Source organism: Antechinus flavipes, chromosome 3 (assembly GCF_016432865.1).
Source record: "Antechinus flavipes isolate AdamAnt ecotype Samford, QLD, Australia chromosome 3, AdamAnt_v2, whole genome shotgun sequence".
Taxonomy (NCBI): Eukaryota; Metazoa; Chordata; class Mammalia; order Dasyuromorphia; family Dasyuridae; genus Antechinus; species Antechinus flavipes.
The window spans coordinates 613139864-613161604 of NC_067400.1; the positions used below are offsets into that span (position 1 = coordinate 613139864).

General features: G+C 41.0%; 1 protein-coding gene across 5 annotated transcripts in view; it reads right to left on the bottom strand.

Annotated features, from left to right (window-relative positions):
- The window catches only part of ACTN4 (actinin alpha 4), a 79581-nt gene that overhangs the window by 16696 nt on the left and 41144 nt on the right, over positions 1-21741 (bottom strand). For 3 of the 5 annotated variants that reach the window (XM_051989085.1, XM_051989087.1, XM_051989082.1), the window contains exons 2-8: positions 14612-14726; positions 14253-14372; positions 9396-9482; positions 5860-5947; positions 4989-5067; positions 3815-3896; positions 2059-2144 (exon numbers count right to left, since the gene is read on the bottom strand). In XM_051989085.1, the coding sequence (XP_051845045.1) occupies positions 2059-2144; positions 3815-3896; positions 4989-5067; positions 5860-5947; positions 9396-9482; positions 14253-14372; positions 14612-14726 (657 nt within the window). Of the gene's footprint in view, positions 1-1411; positions 1498-2058; positions 2145-3814; positions 3897-4988; positions 5068-5859; positions 5948-9395; positions 9483-14252; positions 14373-14611; positions 14727-21741 lie in introns of all 5 variants that reach the window. The other 2 variants (XM_051989086.1, XM_051989083.1) reach the window with 1 other exon arrangement.

Consider the following 21741-nt stretch of genomic DNA (forward strand, 5'->3'; position numbering starts at 1 on the left):
AGGGAAAGGTCTAGTAATGCTATGGGGCAGCACAACAGTGCTCTCCCCTCCCTTCCACCTCAGCCCATCATGGACTCCACTTTAGCACTTAGTCAGCCCATTATCCCAGAGTTCCCTGTAAAGTATATAATTTGCCACCTGGAAAACCTCTGGACTTCTTTTATGATTCTCTATCCCAAAGAACAGGCAGAGAAGTTGGAAGCGAGAATCAAATAGCACAAATAGGTTCTTGGGAAAGTCACATAGTATTGAAATGACAACCATGTCCTCCAACAACCTATCTGCCCTTCCCCACAGTCCACTTCCAATACCCAAATCTAAGCAAAATCACAGAATCCAAGTACCTGATGACTAAGAGAAAGAAACCTAGTTTTCCATAGAACCTGTGCTGACTAAGAACTGACTACCCATCCATCATAAGAAGGACGACGCAGAGTATCAAGAAGATTACAGGCTCCCTGTTTTGGGTTGATCTGTTTGGACTACAGCATCTCCTCTCCAAGCTTCTGGGGCTTGGAGGAGGCCATGGCTGGGAGAATAAGGAGACAGTGGCTCAATCAAGACAGCTGAGCTTCAGTGAGTCTCTGGCTTCAGCTATACTGGCCAGTCAGACCACATTTCAGCAGCTCTGAGTTGGGAGAGCCAAACCTGGCCTACTGGTTTCTTCTTTCCTCGACCTTCACAAAAATCTAGGCTGGGATGGGGGAAGAATTCATGATAAAATGAACTGATTATTTTTTGTTGAATTATTAGTTCCTCCATGGCTTTCTGAGAACACTCTGGGTCAAGAATGCTTTTAAGATAAGCAGAGAACTGAACCAAGGAGGAACAGGAGGCAACATTTCTAAAATTTTGTGAGCTGGTAGGAAATCAAATACAGTGAAAAGCTGTCATTCAAATGTCACCCAGAGCTCTTATACAAAGATCAGTGGTAACAGTTCACATCCCGGGCATAAAGAAAGCGATGGGAGACTGTTTAATAGCTGTTGGAGGGGAATAGCTCTGGGGTGAAATAAACACTCAGAAGGGAAGAATATCAACAGATATTCCTCTGTTACTATCTTAAGATGTCAAAGGCAAACCCAGACCTTTCTCATCATGTCAGAGAGAGAGGCTGGGTTAGCTGAAGCATCTCCTTCCCAACCATATCCTGGTGCCCCTGCCAGTCAGGACCCTGGGCTGATCTGGGGCAATATTAACTCCGATACCAGCCTAGAAATCCTTTAGAAGGAAGCGACAAGAGCACCAGCCCCGCTCACTCTGCAGTGCTTTATTGCTCCTGATGGGGCAGAAAATGTAGAGTCAGGTACAAGCCAGAGTGGCCTCCTGATACAATCTCTGCCCTGGTAAATGCTCTCACAGGAACACAGGCCTGGCTGCAGCATCAAGGGCTCCCCTACCCGAAGCTCACCTTTTGAGCCCCCGAAAAAGCGTGGTAGAAGCAGGACACGTAAGTCATGATGGCCTTCTCATCGGGCCTCAGAGTGCCCACAATATCTGCGCAGAGAGAGAGAGAGAAAAAAGGCAGGAGAGAGTGAAAAGTGCAGGGGCGGCAGCTGGAGCCAGGGCCCTGGGCTCATGCAGGAGAAGAGAACAAGCATTTGCTCTGGACTGGAAACCAAACCCCAGCTTGGCTACAAGATTCTGGTGTGTGTGCCTGTGTGGCTCCTCCTATCTCCACAAACTGGTTTCCCGAATTCAGGTGGTATGAATGTGGACCAAAGAGCTTTAAAATGATGACTTCCATTTCCAACCACACCTTTCAATGCTGGACATATGCCTGGATGATGGAAAGGTAGGGGGTGTGTGAAAGAGACAAGACTATGATGGGGCTGGGTCAGCCCCGGACTCAATGCCTACAGTTGTCATTTTTCTATGCTCAATGATGCCGTCTGACTGGCTCTGCTGGGGGAAAACACACAGTCAAGTGTCAAGGGGAAGGGGAATGGTTTCCAGTCAGCAAGAGGCCACTGCCATCTGCAAGAGAAACAAGGTGAGCATGGGAGGCTGCAGGGGCAGAGGGACAGCGAGGCAGGCCCAGCCCTCTTCGTCGGGTACCTTCTGGGCTCCCGAAAAGGCATGGTAGAAGCTGGACACATAAGTCATAATGGCCTTCTCATCAGGACGGGCTGTGTTCACGATGTCTGAAAGTGAACAACAAGGGTTAAAGCAGCCGGTGGAGGGTAACCTGTTCACTGGGGTGGGGACTGAAGGAAAGAGAAGAGAGCACAGGGGTGCCACGTTCAATGACATACCAGGAAAGCAGTTGGCTGCAGCTGCCTAGGAGACAACATTAGTATAACAGAAATGCTCTGAGCTCTGCCCCCACTAAAGAGCTGTGTCATCTTGGTTCAGCTCCGTCCCTCTTTGGACCTCAGATGAACCCTCTGTAAAATGACAGGACCAAACAAGATAATCTCTATGGCCTGATATCTTCTGTGCTCTGTCTCACTGGTATGGTATATAGGAAGCTCTTAAGCTTGCATACACAAAAAAGACCAGAACAGAAGGATTGTTCACCAAGGCCCATTTCCCGGGAAGAACAGGACTATCAGACCAGGTAACTGATCACTGACTATGCACAAGGAACAGGGCTGCTCCAAAGGAGGCTTTCTCCTTTCAAGAGAGCTCCTAAGGTTTTGTGTTTTTTTCCAAGTCATTTCAGCTTAGTCTAACTCTTAGTGACACCACTTGGGGTTTTCTTGGCAAAGATACTGGAGCAGTTTGCCATTTCCTTTTCCAGATTGTTCCACAGATAGGAAACTGAGGCAAATGGGGTAAAATGATTGGTCCAGGATCACACAACTAGGAAGTGTCTGAGGCCCTATCTGAACTCAGGAAGAGGAGTCTTTCCGACTCCAGGCCTGGCACCTTATCCAATGTGTCAACTGACTGCTCCTCCCATGGTGAAGGAAATAGGAAACTCCCAAGGCCAAATCCTGCCCAGGGGGAAAAACAGGACCAAGCTCCACTGCTCTGAATGCCATAAAACAGTGAGAACAAATGGTTTATAGCTATCTGCCTTGAGGAAGAGCTTCCTCGGACCTCCGGCCAATATGGACAAAAGGGTGAGATAAGCATCTTGTTTTGTTGCTGTTCAGGCATGTCTGACTCTGTCACCCCAATTGGGATTTTCTTGGCAAAGATACTACAGCAGTGTGCCATTTTCTTCTCCAAGCAAACTGAGTCAAACAGGGTGAAGTGACTTGCCCAGAGTCACTCAGCTAGTATGTTTCCGAACTCAGGAAGATGAGTCTTCCTCTACTCACTGAATCATCTGGTAGTACCTAGCACCTTGCTTAAAAATTAATTAAAAAAAAAAAAAAACTTTAAAAGGCCCTCCATGCAAGTTCAACCTACCCTTCAGAAATCAAGTCTTACTTTCTCTGACTACCCTGTCAGATATGGACTTTTCTCCTTTCTCTGACACCTTTTAATGCTCCCATCCAGACTAAAGGTTTCAAAAATCAACCTGTAAAACTCCTGAGGTGCAGCCTATATCAGATTCAAATGTGTCTGAGAAATGTGTAACAAAGCAAAAATAACAGAGGTGATGGTAACTGGTGGTTCTCTGAGTCCTTGTGCAGCAGCCAGACTGCTGCAGGCTCTGTTTCTGTCGAAGTTGACATGATGGATCTTCATTCTGCCATATGACATAGAAATGCACTCTTCTCTGTTTTATATGTTTGTTCATTTTATTTTATCTTATTTTATAATGAAGTACCTTGAAAAAAGGGGCAAAAAGCAGGTCCTCAGCACAGACTTGCTACACAAATGTCAAAGGAATGAAAAGGCCAGTAATCCAAGTGCTTACCCTCAGCATCCAACATCTTGGGGATGTCCAGATACTTCTCAGCAACTTCAAAAGCATTGTTCAGGTTGGTGACGGGGTCATCCTGGAGGGAACACAAGAAGGTGAGTGATCTACTAGGACTGGGAGAGCAGGTGATTTCGAGGGAGGAAAGAGACAGGAGAAAGAAGGCAATCTTTTGTGCTGTGACCTATTTCCAAAGGTTTGCTTTCAACAATGTTTGCTACCAGTGTTGGTAGAAAAAAAGTGGAAAGACTGCGCCAATCAGAGGGTAGAGCTCATCTTAGAATGGGCCATGGGGAAAACGAGACACTGACAAGGAATCGACACAATGGCATCTCCACACATCAGGTCCTTCTTCACCCTCTTCCTCTTCCATCTCCCAAGAGCTCTCCAAGGTAAAGGACCAAGTATTAAAGGAAGGCATTCAAGGCCTTACCCTAAGGTAAAGGCAAACACAGACCTTTCTCATCATGTCAGAGAGAGAGGCTGGGTTAGCTGGAGCATCTCCTCCCCAACCATATCCCCAGTGATCCCCTAGGCTCTGGACAATCCCAATTTTTCATTGTGCTCAACATAACACCCATGTTCCTGCCTCCAAAATTTTGTAAATTTGTGTCTCGCCCCAATTCCACGAGACAGCCTCTAGCACAGGTCCAGGTTTCTTCTGGGCACCTTTGCCAACTGCTCTTGCCTTCAGTAGCTTCATCACTTTCTAATCTCTTACAATCCTGATTTTGCTGTCTGCACTATTGTAGGTAGTGTCTCAGCATCTCACATAGGAACTGGAACATTTGAAGGGATGAGAAATGTCTAGAGGATGGACTGGAGGAGCTTCCCTTCGAATGGAACAGAGCTAGCAAAGACCCCATCAGGACCAGGCTTACCTGTCCCTGACTGCGCCTAGGACATGCCTTTAATAAGTGGCAGAGGCAGACCTGGCAGGATAGTTAAGTTGGATAGGGCCTGGTCTTAAATGAATAACAAGGCCTCAGGATTTCAAGAGTGATACAGTGTCCACAATGGAGCCACAAATTTCTTTCTGCACTGACCTATGGAGCCTACGCAATGCTAGGAGAGTCCAAAGGAGATGGGAATTTAAAGCTGGTAGCAGTGATCCTGGCACTCAGCTGTGGGCTATGTTTTACAGGTGGGGCAAATGGGGCTCAGGACCTACCTTCCGTAGCTTGTCATATTCTATCAGCTCTGGTCTGTGCCTGTGGATCAGGGCATTGAAAGCAAGACCATCCTTCCAGCTGAGGGGGTGGAAAAAAAAGATGAGTATGAGTTTCCTCTCAAGTACCTTAGGAGCAGATTTTACTAAAAGCCTCACACCTAGTGACTAATTCTAAGAGAACCAAGAGAGAGACAGTGCACAGAGCTAGAAGGCCCTCAAAGACCATCAAGTCCGATTTCCTAACCTTACAGATGAGGAAACCAAGGAGCAGAGAATTAAGCAACTATACTAAGATCAGAGGTCACTCTGTCAGGGTCAGAGTAAACTGACCGAATGAGGAATGAAAACTCAAGTCCTCTGAACACAAAGCCATCACTACTCTTTCCATTGATATAAAAATGGCACAATGGATAGAATGCAAGACAAGGAGAAAAGACAACCTGAGTTCAAATCATGCCTTGGAGACTCACTAGCTGTGTAAGTCACTTAACTTCTCTGTGTCTCAGTTTTGTCACCTGTAAAATGGGAGTTAAAAATAGCTATCTCACAGGATTGTTGTGAGGATCAAACGAGATCCTTATGCTCATTAAATTTATCCTCTATTAAATTACAAGTAGTGGGCCAGATAGTGTCCAGCTTCCAGCTTTGATCCTCATCAACCTCTAACCTCTCCGAGTGTTTCCTTCACATCCCAGATTCTGTATCCAATGAAGATAAAGGACTTCAATAACAAAGAATGATGTTATTTCAGAAACATGGTTTGACAAGCTGTCTTGTCTAGGTTTGCTGTGCACTCACTGAGAGACCCCTATTCCCCACACCAAGAAGAGTGGCCTAGGCCCGAGACACAGCATCTATCCTCGGGGCTTACCTGATGTGGAAGTTCTGCACGTTGACATTCTTGTATGGAGCAGTCTTTCTCTGACACCAGAGGAGGAGACCCTCCTTGGCAGAGGTCTCTGTGAGACAGACAAAGCAACGAAAATGAATGGCAGACTCTGATCCCCAGCTGCTGCAGGACACCAACCCAATAATGGCAGCGACGATTTTCTACATATATAATTCCATACCAATGACCTTGTTTCCTCTCTTGGGAGTCATTCCTCAGTTCTTCATTCCCCTTTTCAGCCTCCTTTAACCCTTCTTATTCCATTTTAGGCACTGGTCCCATGGTATGTATAATCAACTTCCTTTTTCAGGGAAAACTTAGTTTAAAACTACCTCCTACAGAAAACTCTCTTGTCTCAAACTTCTCTACCTGATCATAATCTTTCCTCATTCTCATTTCCTCTGCCTTGTGATTCCCCACCAGTTCTCCATCCTCACTGAGGCCTCCACTTTCTCAGTCCCTCATTTCCTGATATCGATTGTCTACCAATTCCCAGATTTGGGTGAGTCCTTCACTCTTATTCACAGGTAGTTGAATAGAGCTGGAGAAAATCATGAAAACATGTTGACTAGGTCCTCATTAAACAAATATTCTAGTCCTCCCTAATTAGTTAGTTATACCATAGTTCCTGTCCCAATTTTTCTCATCTCTCCTCTCCTTGCTGAGAGCTCCCCACTTTCCCTATCACTCAGACATCTCCTTTGCTCTCATCTCCAATGAAGAAGTGGCCATCTTCCCTCTCTGAAAACTGAAGGCCATTAGCTTATCATATCTTGTTCTGTGGCCCACACTATATCATTTCCCCCCACCTGTTCGATGGTCATTCCCCATGGAAAAACCTTCCTCATTTGAAAAACCCTGGAAGGTACAGAAGAACCACTGAAGAATACTGTCCTGTCCTTAGGTCTCCTCTTCTTCAGAGCTAGCTGATCAAAGTGCTTTCTTCTCTCTTTGCACTCTGCCTTATAAGCTATTGATCCTCTTTTTTTTCAAGGCCTTTTTTTAAGGGTGAGCTTTTTGGCCTTGCTGAGTTTTCATGACACTGTACTCTGTCAGGTCTCACATTAGAGTCCATGTTATATCTATTCACAGTGGGTGTGCCTTCCCCAGAATTCGTCCCTGAGCCCCCTTCTCCTACTGTTCAGTACTCTCTCTCCCTTACCGATTTCATCAATTCCCATGGGCATCATTTCAATGCAGATGAATTTCCAGTCTTGAGCTCTCTGCTAAGCAAATCACACAGATCCAGCTGCCTCCTGTATCCCTCAACCTGGATGGCTCAATATCAATTAATTAGTCTTTCCTTTCAAATTGTCCCTTATCCTTACTTACTTACCCATTCACTTGGACTCATAATCTTAGCTGTCATCCTTGACTCCTCAATTCACACTCACTACACTAATTCAAATCTGGTCGTTTTTCTCTTCACCACATCGCTCATACAAGTCTCCACTTCTCCTCTGATACAATACAGCTGCCTCCTGTTATGGGCACTGTCACTTAGAACATTTCTACCAGCTCCAGTCTCCAATCATTGTCCATTTGGCTGTCAAGGCCTGACTGTCACCCACTCTCAGTCAGTGAGCTCCAGAGACTCCCTATTACTAACAGGATGTCTCTCTCATGGAAGACTTTTTCCCAGTCTGGCCTCTTCCCAGTTTTCTAGTCTCTATATAGCTCAGACCCTTCATACAAGCAATGGGCTCACTATAGTGGCCCATCTCCCAATACCATGCATTTGCACGCATGGTTCCACAGGCTTAGTACTCTGTCCCTCAATTCTACTTCCTAGTTTTTTCCCAAGACTAAGCTACAAGAATGTCTTCCCTTTCATATTAGCTTCTTTAGCTCTGTATAGATTGTGAGTGTACAGAGATATCTGTATGTTTTCTCCCCTGACTAGATAGAATACATATACTTGTGAAGGCAAGAATTTGGGGGGAGGGGGGAAGGTCTTTCTTTTTTGCACACGCAGCGTTAGCACAATGACTTGAAGACAATAAGCTTAACAAGTACCAAAATAACATCTCTTCCTCTTCATAGTAATAAAATGAGGCATTATGTTAAAATAAATTATCCCCCACCAAATAATAGTGATAGAAGAGAGAAATGTAAGTAAATTATTGTTTTTTCTAAGTAAACTCTCCCCTCTTCCCCCCCCAATTTCATTTTTTAGTACCTGAGAGACTTAGGGAGAACCCAGAAAATATAATTTGGTGGCCAAGAATGAATTATCCCTTACACCTTTCTATTAAAGATTAAATTATTAAATACTTCTTATTATAAAGATTAAATTGTTAAATATTTTTATTAAGTATGTTGAAATATCATGTCTTTAAACTTCTACTGGCAAATGTTGCTAAAATATCTATTCTTGGTTTAAAAAAAAAGTTAAATGGAGAAAGATAAAATGTTTGTTAATTCCACATCTGTTGCACCTCAAACACGAGTGATAATACTTCTTTATTTCAAAAGAATCAAGAACTGAGAGCCAAAAAGATTTTTAAATATCATCTAGTTCTGTTTCTGATATTTGGAAACTGAAGCAAAGGCATGGGAAGTGGAGGGCAAAAGGATTTGCCCAAGGTCAAAGGTGGTAAGCAGCAGAATTTAAGATTTGAACTAAGCCTTATAGACTCCAAAGCTACTGTTCATTCCCCTAAAAAACTGAATTCTTCTCTCAGACCCCTTAATGCAAAATCTTCTGTCTTCCCAGCCACTCTTAAGACAAGACAGGTAAACGCAAGTGGCTGGATGGCCTCTGAGCTGAAGCAACAAGGAGGATTGAAGCTCTTCAGAAAGGAAAGTTTGTGTCACTATGCTGCCAGCACACAAATCTATGAAGTTGGTGAAGGCAAATGAGGATTTCTGTCCTAGCAGACAGGTTTTTACCTAAGGAAATGCCCACTTCTGTAGACTAAGTGTATAAGGTTCTCAAAAGGATATAAAATGAAATTCTATGTTTGTGTTGGCTGAAGAACAGATTAGATAATATATATTAAGAGCCTGTAAGGGAAAGTGAGTCATCCCTTAGCCCAAATCTCAGAAATTAGGACATAAAAATCCAATGTACTCACATTTCGAAAAATCCAGCTGAAATGATAGAAAAGAGCTATAGAATAATGGACTATTTTCCCTTTCTAATCAGGTCCCCTACTGAACTATGCTGGGTTTGGTATCTCTTTTTTTCCCCATCATATTTCACTAAATCTAGGAAGCCTGGAAAGTGATCCTGCAGGTATAGGTGAGGCAAAGGAAAACAATTCCCTATACTGCTTCACTTCCACAACAAAGAAGGAAGTGGCAAGTCAAGACCAATGGGTTCTGTTATGAACATGTGCATGTTACCTCATCTCTATTCAAGATGCTATAAAATTTGAAAAAAGAGCCAATTCCCAACAAAGATACCCTACTAAAATAATCTCAATGGAATACAATTTAAACAGGCTGGCAAAATGTTTGTATGTCTCACATGGGACTGGGCTAAGCAGCTAACTCAGCAGCCTACTGATGCTTACCTTCCACAGAGATGTCCTGGATGGCAAATCGAAGGATAATGGTCCAAATCATTCCCAATGTCATCTTTGCATTGCCATCCACAATTTCTGAAAATAGCACACAAAAGAATCCTCAAAGTTATGAAAGTCTCAAAAAAAGTGCAATTCACCAGTTCGATCCCAATGCAAGCAATATAGTATATCTCATTCTCATCAGACAGGGAGTGAATGTACAACTGTAGTTAGAGGTGTATATTTTCATACTTGGCCAGTGTGACAATATGTTCTCTGTGATAGTATTCTATTATTTACTTCAAGGAAGGGTTCTGCTGAAGGGGCAATCACTGGAACAGTTACACAATTTTTTTCTTTTTATTGTAACTCTTTTAACTAGAAATGGAAAATAAAACAAAATAGAACAGAACACTGTCATGCTCAGCAGAACATCGAGGATTCAAAATATATAAAAATAAATTATCAAGAAAAAATAAATATACATACACATTCACACTCACCCACAGAGCTATTCACATATACAAATATCTATATACACACATACATAGAGCAACATGCATACATATCTACATATACACACATATTTATACACACATTTATCCATATAAAAATGCATCTAAAACAACATTAGTATGGCTGACATATAATGTAGATTTCTCTCATGACTGAATCTCTTAAGTTTGACTACATCTAAGATCAATGATTACTAGCCATACTTTTAAAATTCTACTCCTGATCCTTGTTGTAGTATTTTGTACATATCTCCTTCTTTCCTATCCCCTGAAATTCCTCAACTTTAATTCTGCTTCATAACTCACCTTGCTATTACTTAACCTCCCTTGTCTCCTTCCCCTCTTAATTCTTATAGATTTTGGAGGGTGCTATGCCCTTCATGGTATATATGTAGTGTTGCCTATTTAACATTTTCCTGATGTGAGTACATCAGTGAGTAACATATAGTTACAACTGCAAGTCCTCCTCTTCCCCCCCAAAAAATGCTTCTGTGTCTATTCTTTCTCTGCACCTCATTTGTATAACATAATTACCATTTTTACCTTTTTCTTGGTGGCTTTGCTCTTTAGAGACAGATCATACTCAACTCCACCCCAATCTTTCTTTTTCTTTCACCCAACTGCCGAAGTTGATATTAAAACATATGATATCTATTTCCATTTAAAAAACATAAACAATTTGTCCATACTAAGTTCCTTGAAATTGATCTTTGATATGTTTTATATTGAGTTCAGGTTTGGTTGAAAGAAAGTCCTGCAAATCTTTAAGTTAATTGAATATTTTCCCTCACCATTCACTATTATGGATAATTTTATTGGATAGGATACTTTTTACCTCAAGCCTAGTTCTTTTGTTTGCTGATATGATTCCAGGACCTGTGTTCTTTTATTGTGGTTGCTGACAAGTCCTATATGATTTTAATTGTAGCTCTAGTGTATCTAAATTGTTTTTTTTCTTGTTTCTTGAAAAATTTTTATTTTCACCTGGGGGTTTCAAAATATAGTAATAATATGGATCTCTTTGAGGTGGCGATCAATGAATTTTTTCTCTTTCTTCTTACTTCTTATGTCCTATCACTCCAGGACAATTTTCTTGGGATTATTTCTTGCATTGTTGTGTCATAGTTCTTTTTTTGATCAGAGGTTTCAGGTAATCCAACTATTCTTATATTTTATCTTTTGTTCTGTTGTTTTTCTTATGTTCCACATTCTGTTTTATTTTTTCATTCTTTATATTGTTTTGTTATTTCTTAGTCTCTTATAGCTTCACTTGCTTCTCCTTGCCCAATTCTAATTTTCAGCATTATTTTCGTCTTTAAAGACTCTTTGTCCTTTTCTAGTTGGTTAACTTTTTCCCCATAATATTTTTCTTGGATGGTTTCTATTTTATTTAGTTTTTTTGTCTCTCATTTGATTTTAAAATTCTTTTTTGAGTTCTCCTAGCCCCATTTAACATTACTCTTTGAAGCAGAAGAAGCTTTTTTTTACTTCAGTGTCCTCCTCTGAAGATGAACCCCATTCCTCTCTATTCCCATACAAAGTTTCTATGGTTAAGTTCTTAGGAGTATTAGTTTACGCACCTTTAACTGTGAAGTGAGGAAGTGGTGTCTCTAGCTTTACTTCAGTTCTCCCCTCTGACTCAGACTCCTAATCAAAAACTCCACCCTCCTGTAAATATCTACAGCAGTAGCATCCCTGCCTCTCCCAGTGTGCTGGTTCCTTTTCATCCAGAGATCAATCTCAATAGCATAGCTGGGCCTGGCATTCCCAATCAATGGAGTTTCACACAGTTTTCTGGGACTCAGATGACCCCCAACTCAAGCCAGAAGGTGAAAGTTTCTGTGGTTCCTGCTGAGGATCCAGCCAAACCCAGCTAGTCTCAGGAATCCCCACTTGCCGTTTCTATGGAGCTAGCCTCGAAGTGTTTGTGCTTCATATGGGTTAATGAGTCTTGGGATCTTCTTCAGTTGTTTCTGGAAGACCCTGTTCTGTCCCAAGTCACGCTCACCAGTCTATGTTCACCCCCACTCACATTTGTTCTGTTTGTGGGGAATATCTGGAGAGTTTGAAATTTACTGACCTATTCCACCATCTTTCCAAAATCTTCCTCCCTTCAGTTATACTTTTTTTTTTTTTAAAGGTCAGTACTCTAAAAGTGTGAAAAGCCACTCACTTATCAAGGTATCGATGACTTTGATAGTTTGAGTGCGGTATAACTCCTTCTTCACTGGCAATATTGTCAGCACTCCAGAGCCCAAACTCACTAAGGCTTCTCATCTCATGATTCTTGTGCAGGTCATTTTATTTAGTAACTCAGATACTATCTTAATGCTTAGCTAGGCCAACAGAACTTCTCTGGATGTTTTTTCTTCTAAGTCTCCTCAAAGTGTTTTTTCAACCAGGCTATCTTCTTAGTTCACTTACAAGCAGGAGGTTTATCATGGGCTGGGAAATTGAAGGAGATTTGCACATGTGAATGGAGGCAACACCAAACAGAGAAGCAGACATTTTTAGGTTGAGTTTTTCCTCAAAATGTAAACTGACAACTGCTTCTTGTCTGGTTTGCCAAAAATATCTCCTCTTCCTCTTTCCTTTATTTTTTTTAAAATTAAAATGGTATTTTATCTCTTCAAATACAGTTTTCAACATACACCTTTGCAAAACCTTATGTTTCAAATTTTTCTCCCTCTTGTCTCCCTTCCCATGATAGCTAGCAATTTAATATAGGCTAAACATGTACAATTCCCTCCCTCTTTCTAATCCATCTCTACTTACAGACTAGAATTTTAGCAAAATTCTAGCTGTTGCTAGAAGCAAAATGCTAGAGCCAGGCCAGAAAGAGAGAAGTATACAAGGACAACAAATCTTGGGTTTTGGATCTCTCTCTGTCTCTGTCTCTTTTTTTAAAAACTTAACTTAAACCATTATCCCTCACTCCCCAGCAAATAACTTGCCTGCCAGGATAAAGACTTGACATCCCTCAAAGAAATACCTCATAGAGACACTTGGAACAACACAAATAAATTATGTTGGCATCTGAACCAAATTCCTTGATCTAGTCATTAATAACAATTAGTTTTCTTTGTTTTTCTAAAATTTGGGACAATATGAATATCCCAGGAAAGAAAAGTTGTGTTGACTCAAAATTTACTAGCTGTGTAGATTCCAAACTGCTGACTCCAATCAACCTTCACCTCCTCTCTAACGTGATTGTGATCTCCATCATTTGTGATCTCCTAAGCATTCTGACATTGAACTGAGGGAACTTCCACTCCACAATTTTTCTCTAACTATAGTGGACTTAAGAAAAGACCTGCATATCCTTATCCACTAAGGACAGGAGGGCAGAAAATGGACTTAAAACTGAAGCATGAGGTATTCAGGTTCTTGTTGAACAGTTTCTAAGTATTCAAGGGAGCTTGTTGATGTGGAGATTTTCACACAAGACTAGGAGCTAGAAGAGCCAGTGCACCAGTATGATTATATATGGCCTGTTCTGAAGCCCCTCAGTGAAAATGAGGACACATTCAATCTATCCTGTGCACTGGGGTAAGATCTAATAATTTACCTCTGTGTCCAGGAACAAGCATCTGCTATTCCCTGGACCCAGGGGAGTTTGCCATTAGCATTTGTAAGAAATAAATGAATAACAGCCAACAAAGGGTGAAAACCAATCTGAATGTGTTTCTATAAGTCTTCTTTGATGATAGCATTATTTTCCCAGTATAAAATTCATAGTTTCAGGATTATCCTGATCCACCCTGTGCCAAATTGAACTTTTTGTCCTAATTCCTCTCTCCAACCCACCATCCCCAAAAGTTCTTTTCTTATATGAGAGCCATCGAAATTCTACAAAGATATTGGGATAATTTCCAAAACATGGCAATGTTTTTTCTGTACCCATAATGGCTGACTCACAAATACAGACTTTTGACTAAAAGTACTGGGTATGAGGCCATGTCATCTCCCATGCCACTAGAAAAACCATGTAAAAAGGGCATGTTCTACCAATGTGGTTAGATCATTGTGTTTCTTTTCCTCAGAATTAATCTGAAAACACTCATTCTCCCCTTTACCATATAAAATTGATTTGCTCTAACAGGAAAGCAAATTACATAAGATTTCATAAGAACAAAGATCAACTTAATTTACGTCAAATCAAGAAAACGTTTTATTAACACTGAACGTTCATGAAACCCCTTGGTTTTCCAAAATGAAATACCAATATTAGTTATCCCTTTTGCTAATATGACTCTATTATATATGGCCTTATATTCACAGTTTGATGTGTCAGATCTAAAATTAAAGACCAAGCTGTCACTTGATCCTAGAGATCTGCGTTGCAACTCACCTTCAGCTCCTATGGAAACGAGCTTGACCCCTTTGCTTGCAATGAAGTCCAGGGCTTTGTTTACATTGTTAATTTTGTGCACTCTCATTTTCCCTCGCTCAGGTTTAGGTAACCGTTCCCCTGCAGAAAGGGAGGGGAAGTAGAGAAGACAGAAAACAGTCTTTTTGAGTTCCTTGAGCAACTTCCTCTCTCCAAAGCACTAAAAACTCCCACCCCAGAATAATCCCCAGAGCTGCCAGATGTTCACCTCAACCCAATAGCACTGCTGGAGTTTCATTCTTCTCTACCACAACTATTTTCTGAGGTGGTTTCTACAGTTTTTCTGATCAAACATCTCTCGCTGTCTGTTACAGCCTCACCTGAAATAACCTCTAAGAGGAGCATGAGTTTCAGCCCATCTCGGAAATCCTCATCGATATTTTCGATCTGGGTGCCAGCTTTCCGCAGGTGAGAATTGCACCATGCTGTGAAGGTCTAGGGAACCCAAAAACACTAGATTAGGGTACAGTATATTTATTTACACTCTCAATTCCAGATAGCTTTCTTCTTTAAAAGAGTCAATTTACCTTCAACCAGATAGTCCAGGGCCAGCTAAAGCTCCTAACTAAGGAAAGAGCACAATGCTAAGTGTCCCAAGATATGGTCTTCAGAATCAAAGTTCTCAACATTAAGCCTAGCCTGCTTGTCTGTCTGCCCACCCAGATATATATGGTAAAGGCCAAAAAAAAAAAAAAAAAAAGTAAATCCCTACACAGCCTCATGAATGTTGGAGCTAGAGGAGCCTTTATCATATCACATGGAACAGAAAAGGGATACCAGAGCAGGAGTACTCTTTAAAGATTATCTATATGCTCTAACATCCTCACCTTGTAGCTGAAGGGAGAAAGATGAAGGTATTTGCAATATATTATTGAAAAAAAGTATGGAATTTGGAGGAAAAAGAAACTCATCTGAATCCTGGTTCTGCTATTTAATGCTGAAGTGACCTCTGATTGCAAGTCACATGACCTCAGTTTTTTCATTGTTAAAACAATAGGGCTGCCCAAGGAAAAGGTTAAAGGAGTTGCACTCTTTCATCCAGATAGAAAACAAGAGTTTTACTGGTAGGCAGAGATACTTTTGGTTAGAGAGGCTGACTCTGCTCACCAGCAATAAAGGGTGCACGCGGTTGTGTCTGAATTGTTCATGGCTCCCTGCATAGCCTCTTAGACCTTCATTAACTGATTATGTGACCATGACCTACCCTGCCCAAATCACAAACATAAACAGCAGGGTTTCCAAATGCCCTAATCCAAGAATAGCAATTCACATTTCTCTACTATTTTAGGTACCTACATTTTAGGGATTAAAAGTATTTTCTTCAAAAAAAAAAAAAAAAAACAAATGTTGTGGTATGAGTATCCACATTTTATAGATAAGGAAACTGAAGAACAGAGAGACAAAGTGATTTCCCCAAATGTACAGATTCTGGAATGGAATTAGACCTACATCACACTTCAGGTTTTGAAGGCCCCATAACAGTTAAGACAGACATCTTAAAAGAAGGAAAAAAAGGTTTCTGAAAATCTTCAAGGGATTGGCAGCACAAAATATAGCTCCATTTCTAGAGTTCTCCTTCTTTCTGATACTTAAAGTACTAAGTAGGAAATAAAAGTATAAACAGCATAAGTATGTGATACACACTCCCCCCACAATTACCCCAATCAAATAGCCAAACAAAAAAGAGGGGTGGGACAATGAGTACAGTTCCTAGGTGGGGCACATTACAAGACATTGTCAACAAAAAAGAAAGAGTATTTTTCTTTTTACACAAGTATGCCTAAAGCTCTTTTGGGGTAAATATCATCTATGCTCATTCTTACCTAAGTGATACTGGGGAAAGGATACAATTCCAGGTTAATCTTGTCATTTTTTCTAATTGCAGAAGCTGACACTAAAACAGACACAAGGTCAACTCAGAGCTCAAGCCTGTAACCAGCCAGATAAGCTGGAAGAGGGGGCAACACAGAGAAAAGAGAGCCAGAATTCTTTCCAAAGAGGCTGCAGCCAAATACTATTTGTTTTGACAACCGTTACCAACTACGCTCATTCAAAAAAAGATACAACAGAACACTCAGAATAGCCACTTAATTAATACTTGATGCTACAGAGAATGAATGGATATACCAAGAGATTTCAGAGCTCTAACAACATGCGCCAACATGCGCCAACTCTGACAGTGTCCTGGATCTTTACTTCTTATCAGAAGTGGAGTCCTTGACATGTAGCCGGTAGTAGTCAAGGACTATGGAAAAAATGAAATGGCTGGGGAGAAGAGACTTGGAAAAACCATGTGGTGGCTCCTTTGTGCACAGATGACCACAGATTTTAGTGCTGGAAGGCACCTGAGATCACCTAGTCCAATCTTATTTTACATAAGAAAAAATGAAGGTTCAGAGATTAGCTATGTGACTTGCTCAAGGATACATGGCTGTTATGTGACACAGTGAGTGCCTGAATCAAGATTTCTCTCTTCATTACAAGTGCAGTGATGAAGGAGGGAGGGAGAGTAGGAAGAAAGGATTTCTAAGTCAATCGAGAGACACTACTAAGTGCAGGTGTTGTTATGCTAATTGCTGAGGATTCAAAAAAGAGGCAAAAAAGAGACTGCCCTTTAAGGAGCTAATAATTCAAATGTATATAGGATCAAGAGAAAATAAAAGTAGGGAGGCACTAGAATTCAGAAGGCTGGAAATGGCTTTCTATAAAATGTGGCATTATAGTTGGGATTTAAAGGAAGGCAATGAACAGAAATGAGAGCCAGAAGAGAGTGCATTCTAGGTACCTGGGAAAGCCAGAAAAAATGGCTGTAGCAGAGAGATAGTTTCTGGTTTGTGAAACAGCCAGGAGATCAGTGCATGTGGTAGACTGGAAAGGATAGAAGGGGGTTAGGATGAACTGAACACTAGAGGATTTTGTATTTGATCCCAGCAGTGAAAAGGGCCCAAAAGAGTTAGTACTTTGGCGAACAAAATGTTTTGCCCAGGGTCATACTTAGCACACTTAGCAAATGTCTGAAATTGAATTTAAACTTGGGTCTTCCTGATTTCTGACCCAGTGCTCTATCCACTGTACCACCTTGCTGTGGTTAGTTCAAATATGCTCCACCAGGCAAAACCCCCAAAGGCCAGGTCTTCTCTATACCTTGGTCCTGGAAACTAGGCTCAGGAGCACTTAACCTGCATAAAGAAACAGATATCAACCTAGAAGTGAAAACATGCCTGACAACATTTGGCTCTCTAACATACCAAGTCCGTGACAGTTGGGCTTGTACTGGGAGGAAAGTGAGTGAGGAGGGTAGGATTACCAGTCTATTCCTACTGGGCAACTGTACAGTCTAACCTGCATTTTAGACTTGAATAAAGCTTATTCCCCTTTCTTTCAACTTGTACTCACTCTGCTTCAGCCAGGCCAAACTCTCTGCTTTCCTGAACAATTATAAAGGCTGGTATTGTTGTTCTTGTTCTTCCCACGATCCCATCTAATTTTCCTCTCTATCCATACAAAGCTTACCTATGCTTCAAGGCTGAGCTAACTAACCTCCCCAAGAAGCCAATCCTCTTCCTTCCTTTTGAACAGTTCCTACAGGCCGCAGTTTACAGTATTTTTTAAACAGGGGCCTGTGATTTCATCAGTGATGAGAGTTCCAACTAAGAGATTTTCCCACATTGATGCAGATCTTCCAATTTTCTTGGGAAGGTAGAAGGTTCAGTTATTAGCCCAGGGTCACAAAGACAGTCTATACTACAAGTAAGATGTGAACCAAAGTTTTCTAGACTCCAAAGCACTATATCATGCTACTACCTCCATAGTCTTATACATCAACTTCACAAGGCACAGCACAGTTCATCTGAAAAATGTCTCCTGGCTCTTTTTAACAGTGCTCAGTGACAATCAGAAGCCTATTTCATTCTTGGGTTGTATGCAGAGACACCCTGGGGATAGGGGTTGGTGTTCTTAACCTAGTCGGACCAGACTGACTGTGGTGACTTCTAGGTAATAACACATTTTGCTGAGGACACTGATAAGCTGGAAGATAGAGGGGCAACTGGGAGGGTCTCAAGTTCATGGCTAAAGTTACTACAGGTGTTTAGCGTGGAGAAAAGACTGTCCAGCTGAGCTTTACTTTTTGAAAAGAGCTAAGAGCAGTGTCAAGAATTGTTGCTGCACAGCCCACCATCGCCTAATACATTTCACCTTGTTATAAGGGAAAGCCTCCTAAATGATGAGACCTTTTAGTAGGTTATAAAAGGAAAGTCTGGAAGATAATTGGAGATATAGTATAGAAAAAATTCTTGTGCAAGTACATTTGGACTAAGTGGTCTATAAGGTCCACTCTAATAAGTCTAAGATTCCACAGAGAGAAAATGACTGGGCACTTCAACATTCCTGTCTTGGCACCTCAGTATGGCACTAAACACATAAAGAGTCGCCCCAGTAGAAGCTGTCTTAATATCCTACATCAAAGCTTCTCAAACTATGGATCATGACCCCATCTGGGGTCATGTAATTAAATTTAGGGGGTCGCAAAGTATTGGCACCAGTAAAAAGTATCAACTGAAGCAAATGGAGTTAAATGACTTGCCCAGGGTCACACAGCTAGGAAATGTTAAATGTCTGAGGCCAGATTTGAACTCAGGTTCTCCTGGCTTCTCTATCCACTGGGCCACCTAGTTGCCCCAAGATTTAATTCTTTATATAAAAGTAAACAAGCACATTCATCTCATTAGTATGCAAAAATATGCTTTCATCTTTAACAAATGGCAAAAATTATTGTGTACCAAAGAATTGATTTAAAATAAATTTATGATTTATTATAAGTTAAGTTTGATTTGTATACCAATTTTTATACCTATACACCCAGGGTCGCATAGAAAGTTCTCAGGGCGAAAAGGGGTCACAAGTAGAGAAAATTTAAGAAGCCACGGCCTGCATGGTATTCTAAATGGAGACCCCTTCACCGGAGCCTCAGCATAGTATGGTGATGAACCTGGATAATAATCCAAGTCTCTGCCAGTGGAGCACAAGCCCAGGCAGGTCCTATTGAGGACTGACTGATGCTATGTGTATTTCACCCAAAGGCTAAGTACACAGAGAGAGTCTCATTTGGAAGGCTGGTCACCAAGTCACAGAGGGTTTTGGCCACAAAAACTCATGAAAACTATCTATATAGGCAAGTGGCTGGCCTCTGCCTCAATAGAAAAAAGACCTCATCCTGACAAAATCCTAGATCCTTTGAAGTAATAAAAGTACATAAGAAGGACACCAAAAGATAGTCAGGAGACTGACCTGGCCAACTAAGGTTGTAAGGAAGAGCCGCCCCTAGGGCCTGGAAGATGAGGAATTCTGGCAACTGATTAGATTCCCTTTTTACACAAGTAATTTATTAAGAGGGTGGGGGGGGGAGGCTGATGACAAGAGCTATTCTTGAAATGTCAAGCTTAAGCAAAGGAAAATATAAGATAAGTAACATCTCTAACCTCTGAGTTAACCACAACTGATCATTTCCCAGAAGAAAGTAGCAACCCACAGAGCCAAGACTAGGGAATGAATGATGTGTTAAAAATTCATGGCTTTTTCTAAGTACTATGCTACAAAAATAACATTCAGCTTAAACACTTCTCATTTTTACCTATTTTAGACTTTAGGCAGACTGAAGCATAGCTTATGTCTCTATGGATCAAGTCCTAAGCCCCAAGGTCCAGAACTTTTATAACAAAGGCATTAGATATTTCCCATTGCCAAGTCTTAATTCAACTGCTGTGCTTTTAAGACCTCAACTCTAGATGCTAAACTAATTTTCATTAGGAGGAAAAAAATTGCAGAAACAGGACCGAGCTTTCTCTGGACCATGTCCTAGGTTAAATTTTCAAATGTGCTACCACAGAAATCCAGTGCAGTGGGATGATACAGGGAGGAAGCTGTCGAACTGGAGGAACAAGAAATGCAAACCCCAGGCTTCAGCTTCAATTTCATTTTGGAGTAACTATAGCTACCTGCCCTCCTTCCTTCCTCTGCTCTTTTAGTGAATACAAAAAGAGTGGCAGGAAGACAGTCTCCAACTTGTCTGGTTTTGATGGCAAATACCATTTTATGAGGGCTCTGATCTCATTCCCCGCTCTGGGGCAACAGAGTGGTCAGACTGTGAGCCAACCAAGTAAGGCATCCATCCATGTTAACAAAGAGTTTAAACTATAACAACACACTTAAATTAAAGGGGAAAATGGTTCTGCTAAGGAACTAAGGAAGATTACAGCAAACAGGCCCTAAATTCACCTTCATCAAAGTTATTTGAGACAAAACAAAAACAAGCTAGTTTAAAACAGGTTTTCTTTAGAGCAGGGCTTCTTAAACTTTTTCCATTTGTGACATCTTTTTGCTTGAGAAATCTTTATGTCACCTCGGATATATAAATACATAAAACAGGCATACAAATCAAACATCTATCTGTAATAAATCATAATTCCATCACCTTCCACAATCAATTAAGAGACTCCAAATAAGGTCACAAACCACAAAAGCTGTACTATAGTATAACCACCAAGGTTCCCAATACCATAGGGTAGAGCTAGCAAAAAGGCATGTGACCTTTTTTTAATCTAGAGTTCTGTGTATACTTGCTGCCTTGGCTACTGTACCAGTGCTTAGATTTGGAAGTGCAGTGGACAGAGAATCTGGTAATCACAGAATCAAAGAATCCTAGAAACTCTCCAATGAACAAGAAAGTACTCTACTACTATCACCCACAAATGCTCACCTACCTTTTGTTTTAAGACCTGCAATGAGAAGGCACTCAGGACTAGCAGAAGTGACCCATTCCCCTTTTTGGATAATTTTAATTATTAGGAAATCTCTCTGATCCCTTTCCCAATCATCTCCTTCTCTACAATTTTTACCTAACACTTCTACTTCTGCCCTCTGGGGTCACACAAAACACATCTAATCCTTCTTCCTTTAAATCTTTCTCCTTTAGGTCAAACATTTCTGGAGTTCTTTCAACAATTCTTCATGTGATGTGATCATAGTTGTCCACCTGCATAGTCTTTGATTTATCAGCCCAGGTGCTGTCTAAGAAAGAAGAGAATAAATAGAACCATTACTTCTCTACTTGAGATATTGTGCCTCTTTCTTAATGGATTAGCTTGGCGATGTCACAGGAGTGACTCCTCCTGGATCACAGAGGATTCTAGAATCAGAGCTGGAAAGGACCTAAAAAGGCGACTTAGTCCAACCAAGTCATTTTGCCAGAGAAGTAAAATGGCTTGCTCAAGAGGTCCTATAACTCTGAAATCAATCCACTAAATAACAACCCCAAGATAATCTCCTGCTGAAACATTATCAAGCCATGCTTCTTTCTTTCTGGATTTCCTAATTTTATGTCATTCTCTTATGTCTTTACCCAAATCACTGATAGAAAATGAAATAGCATTGGTCCATGCACAAATCTCCA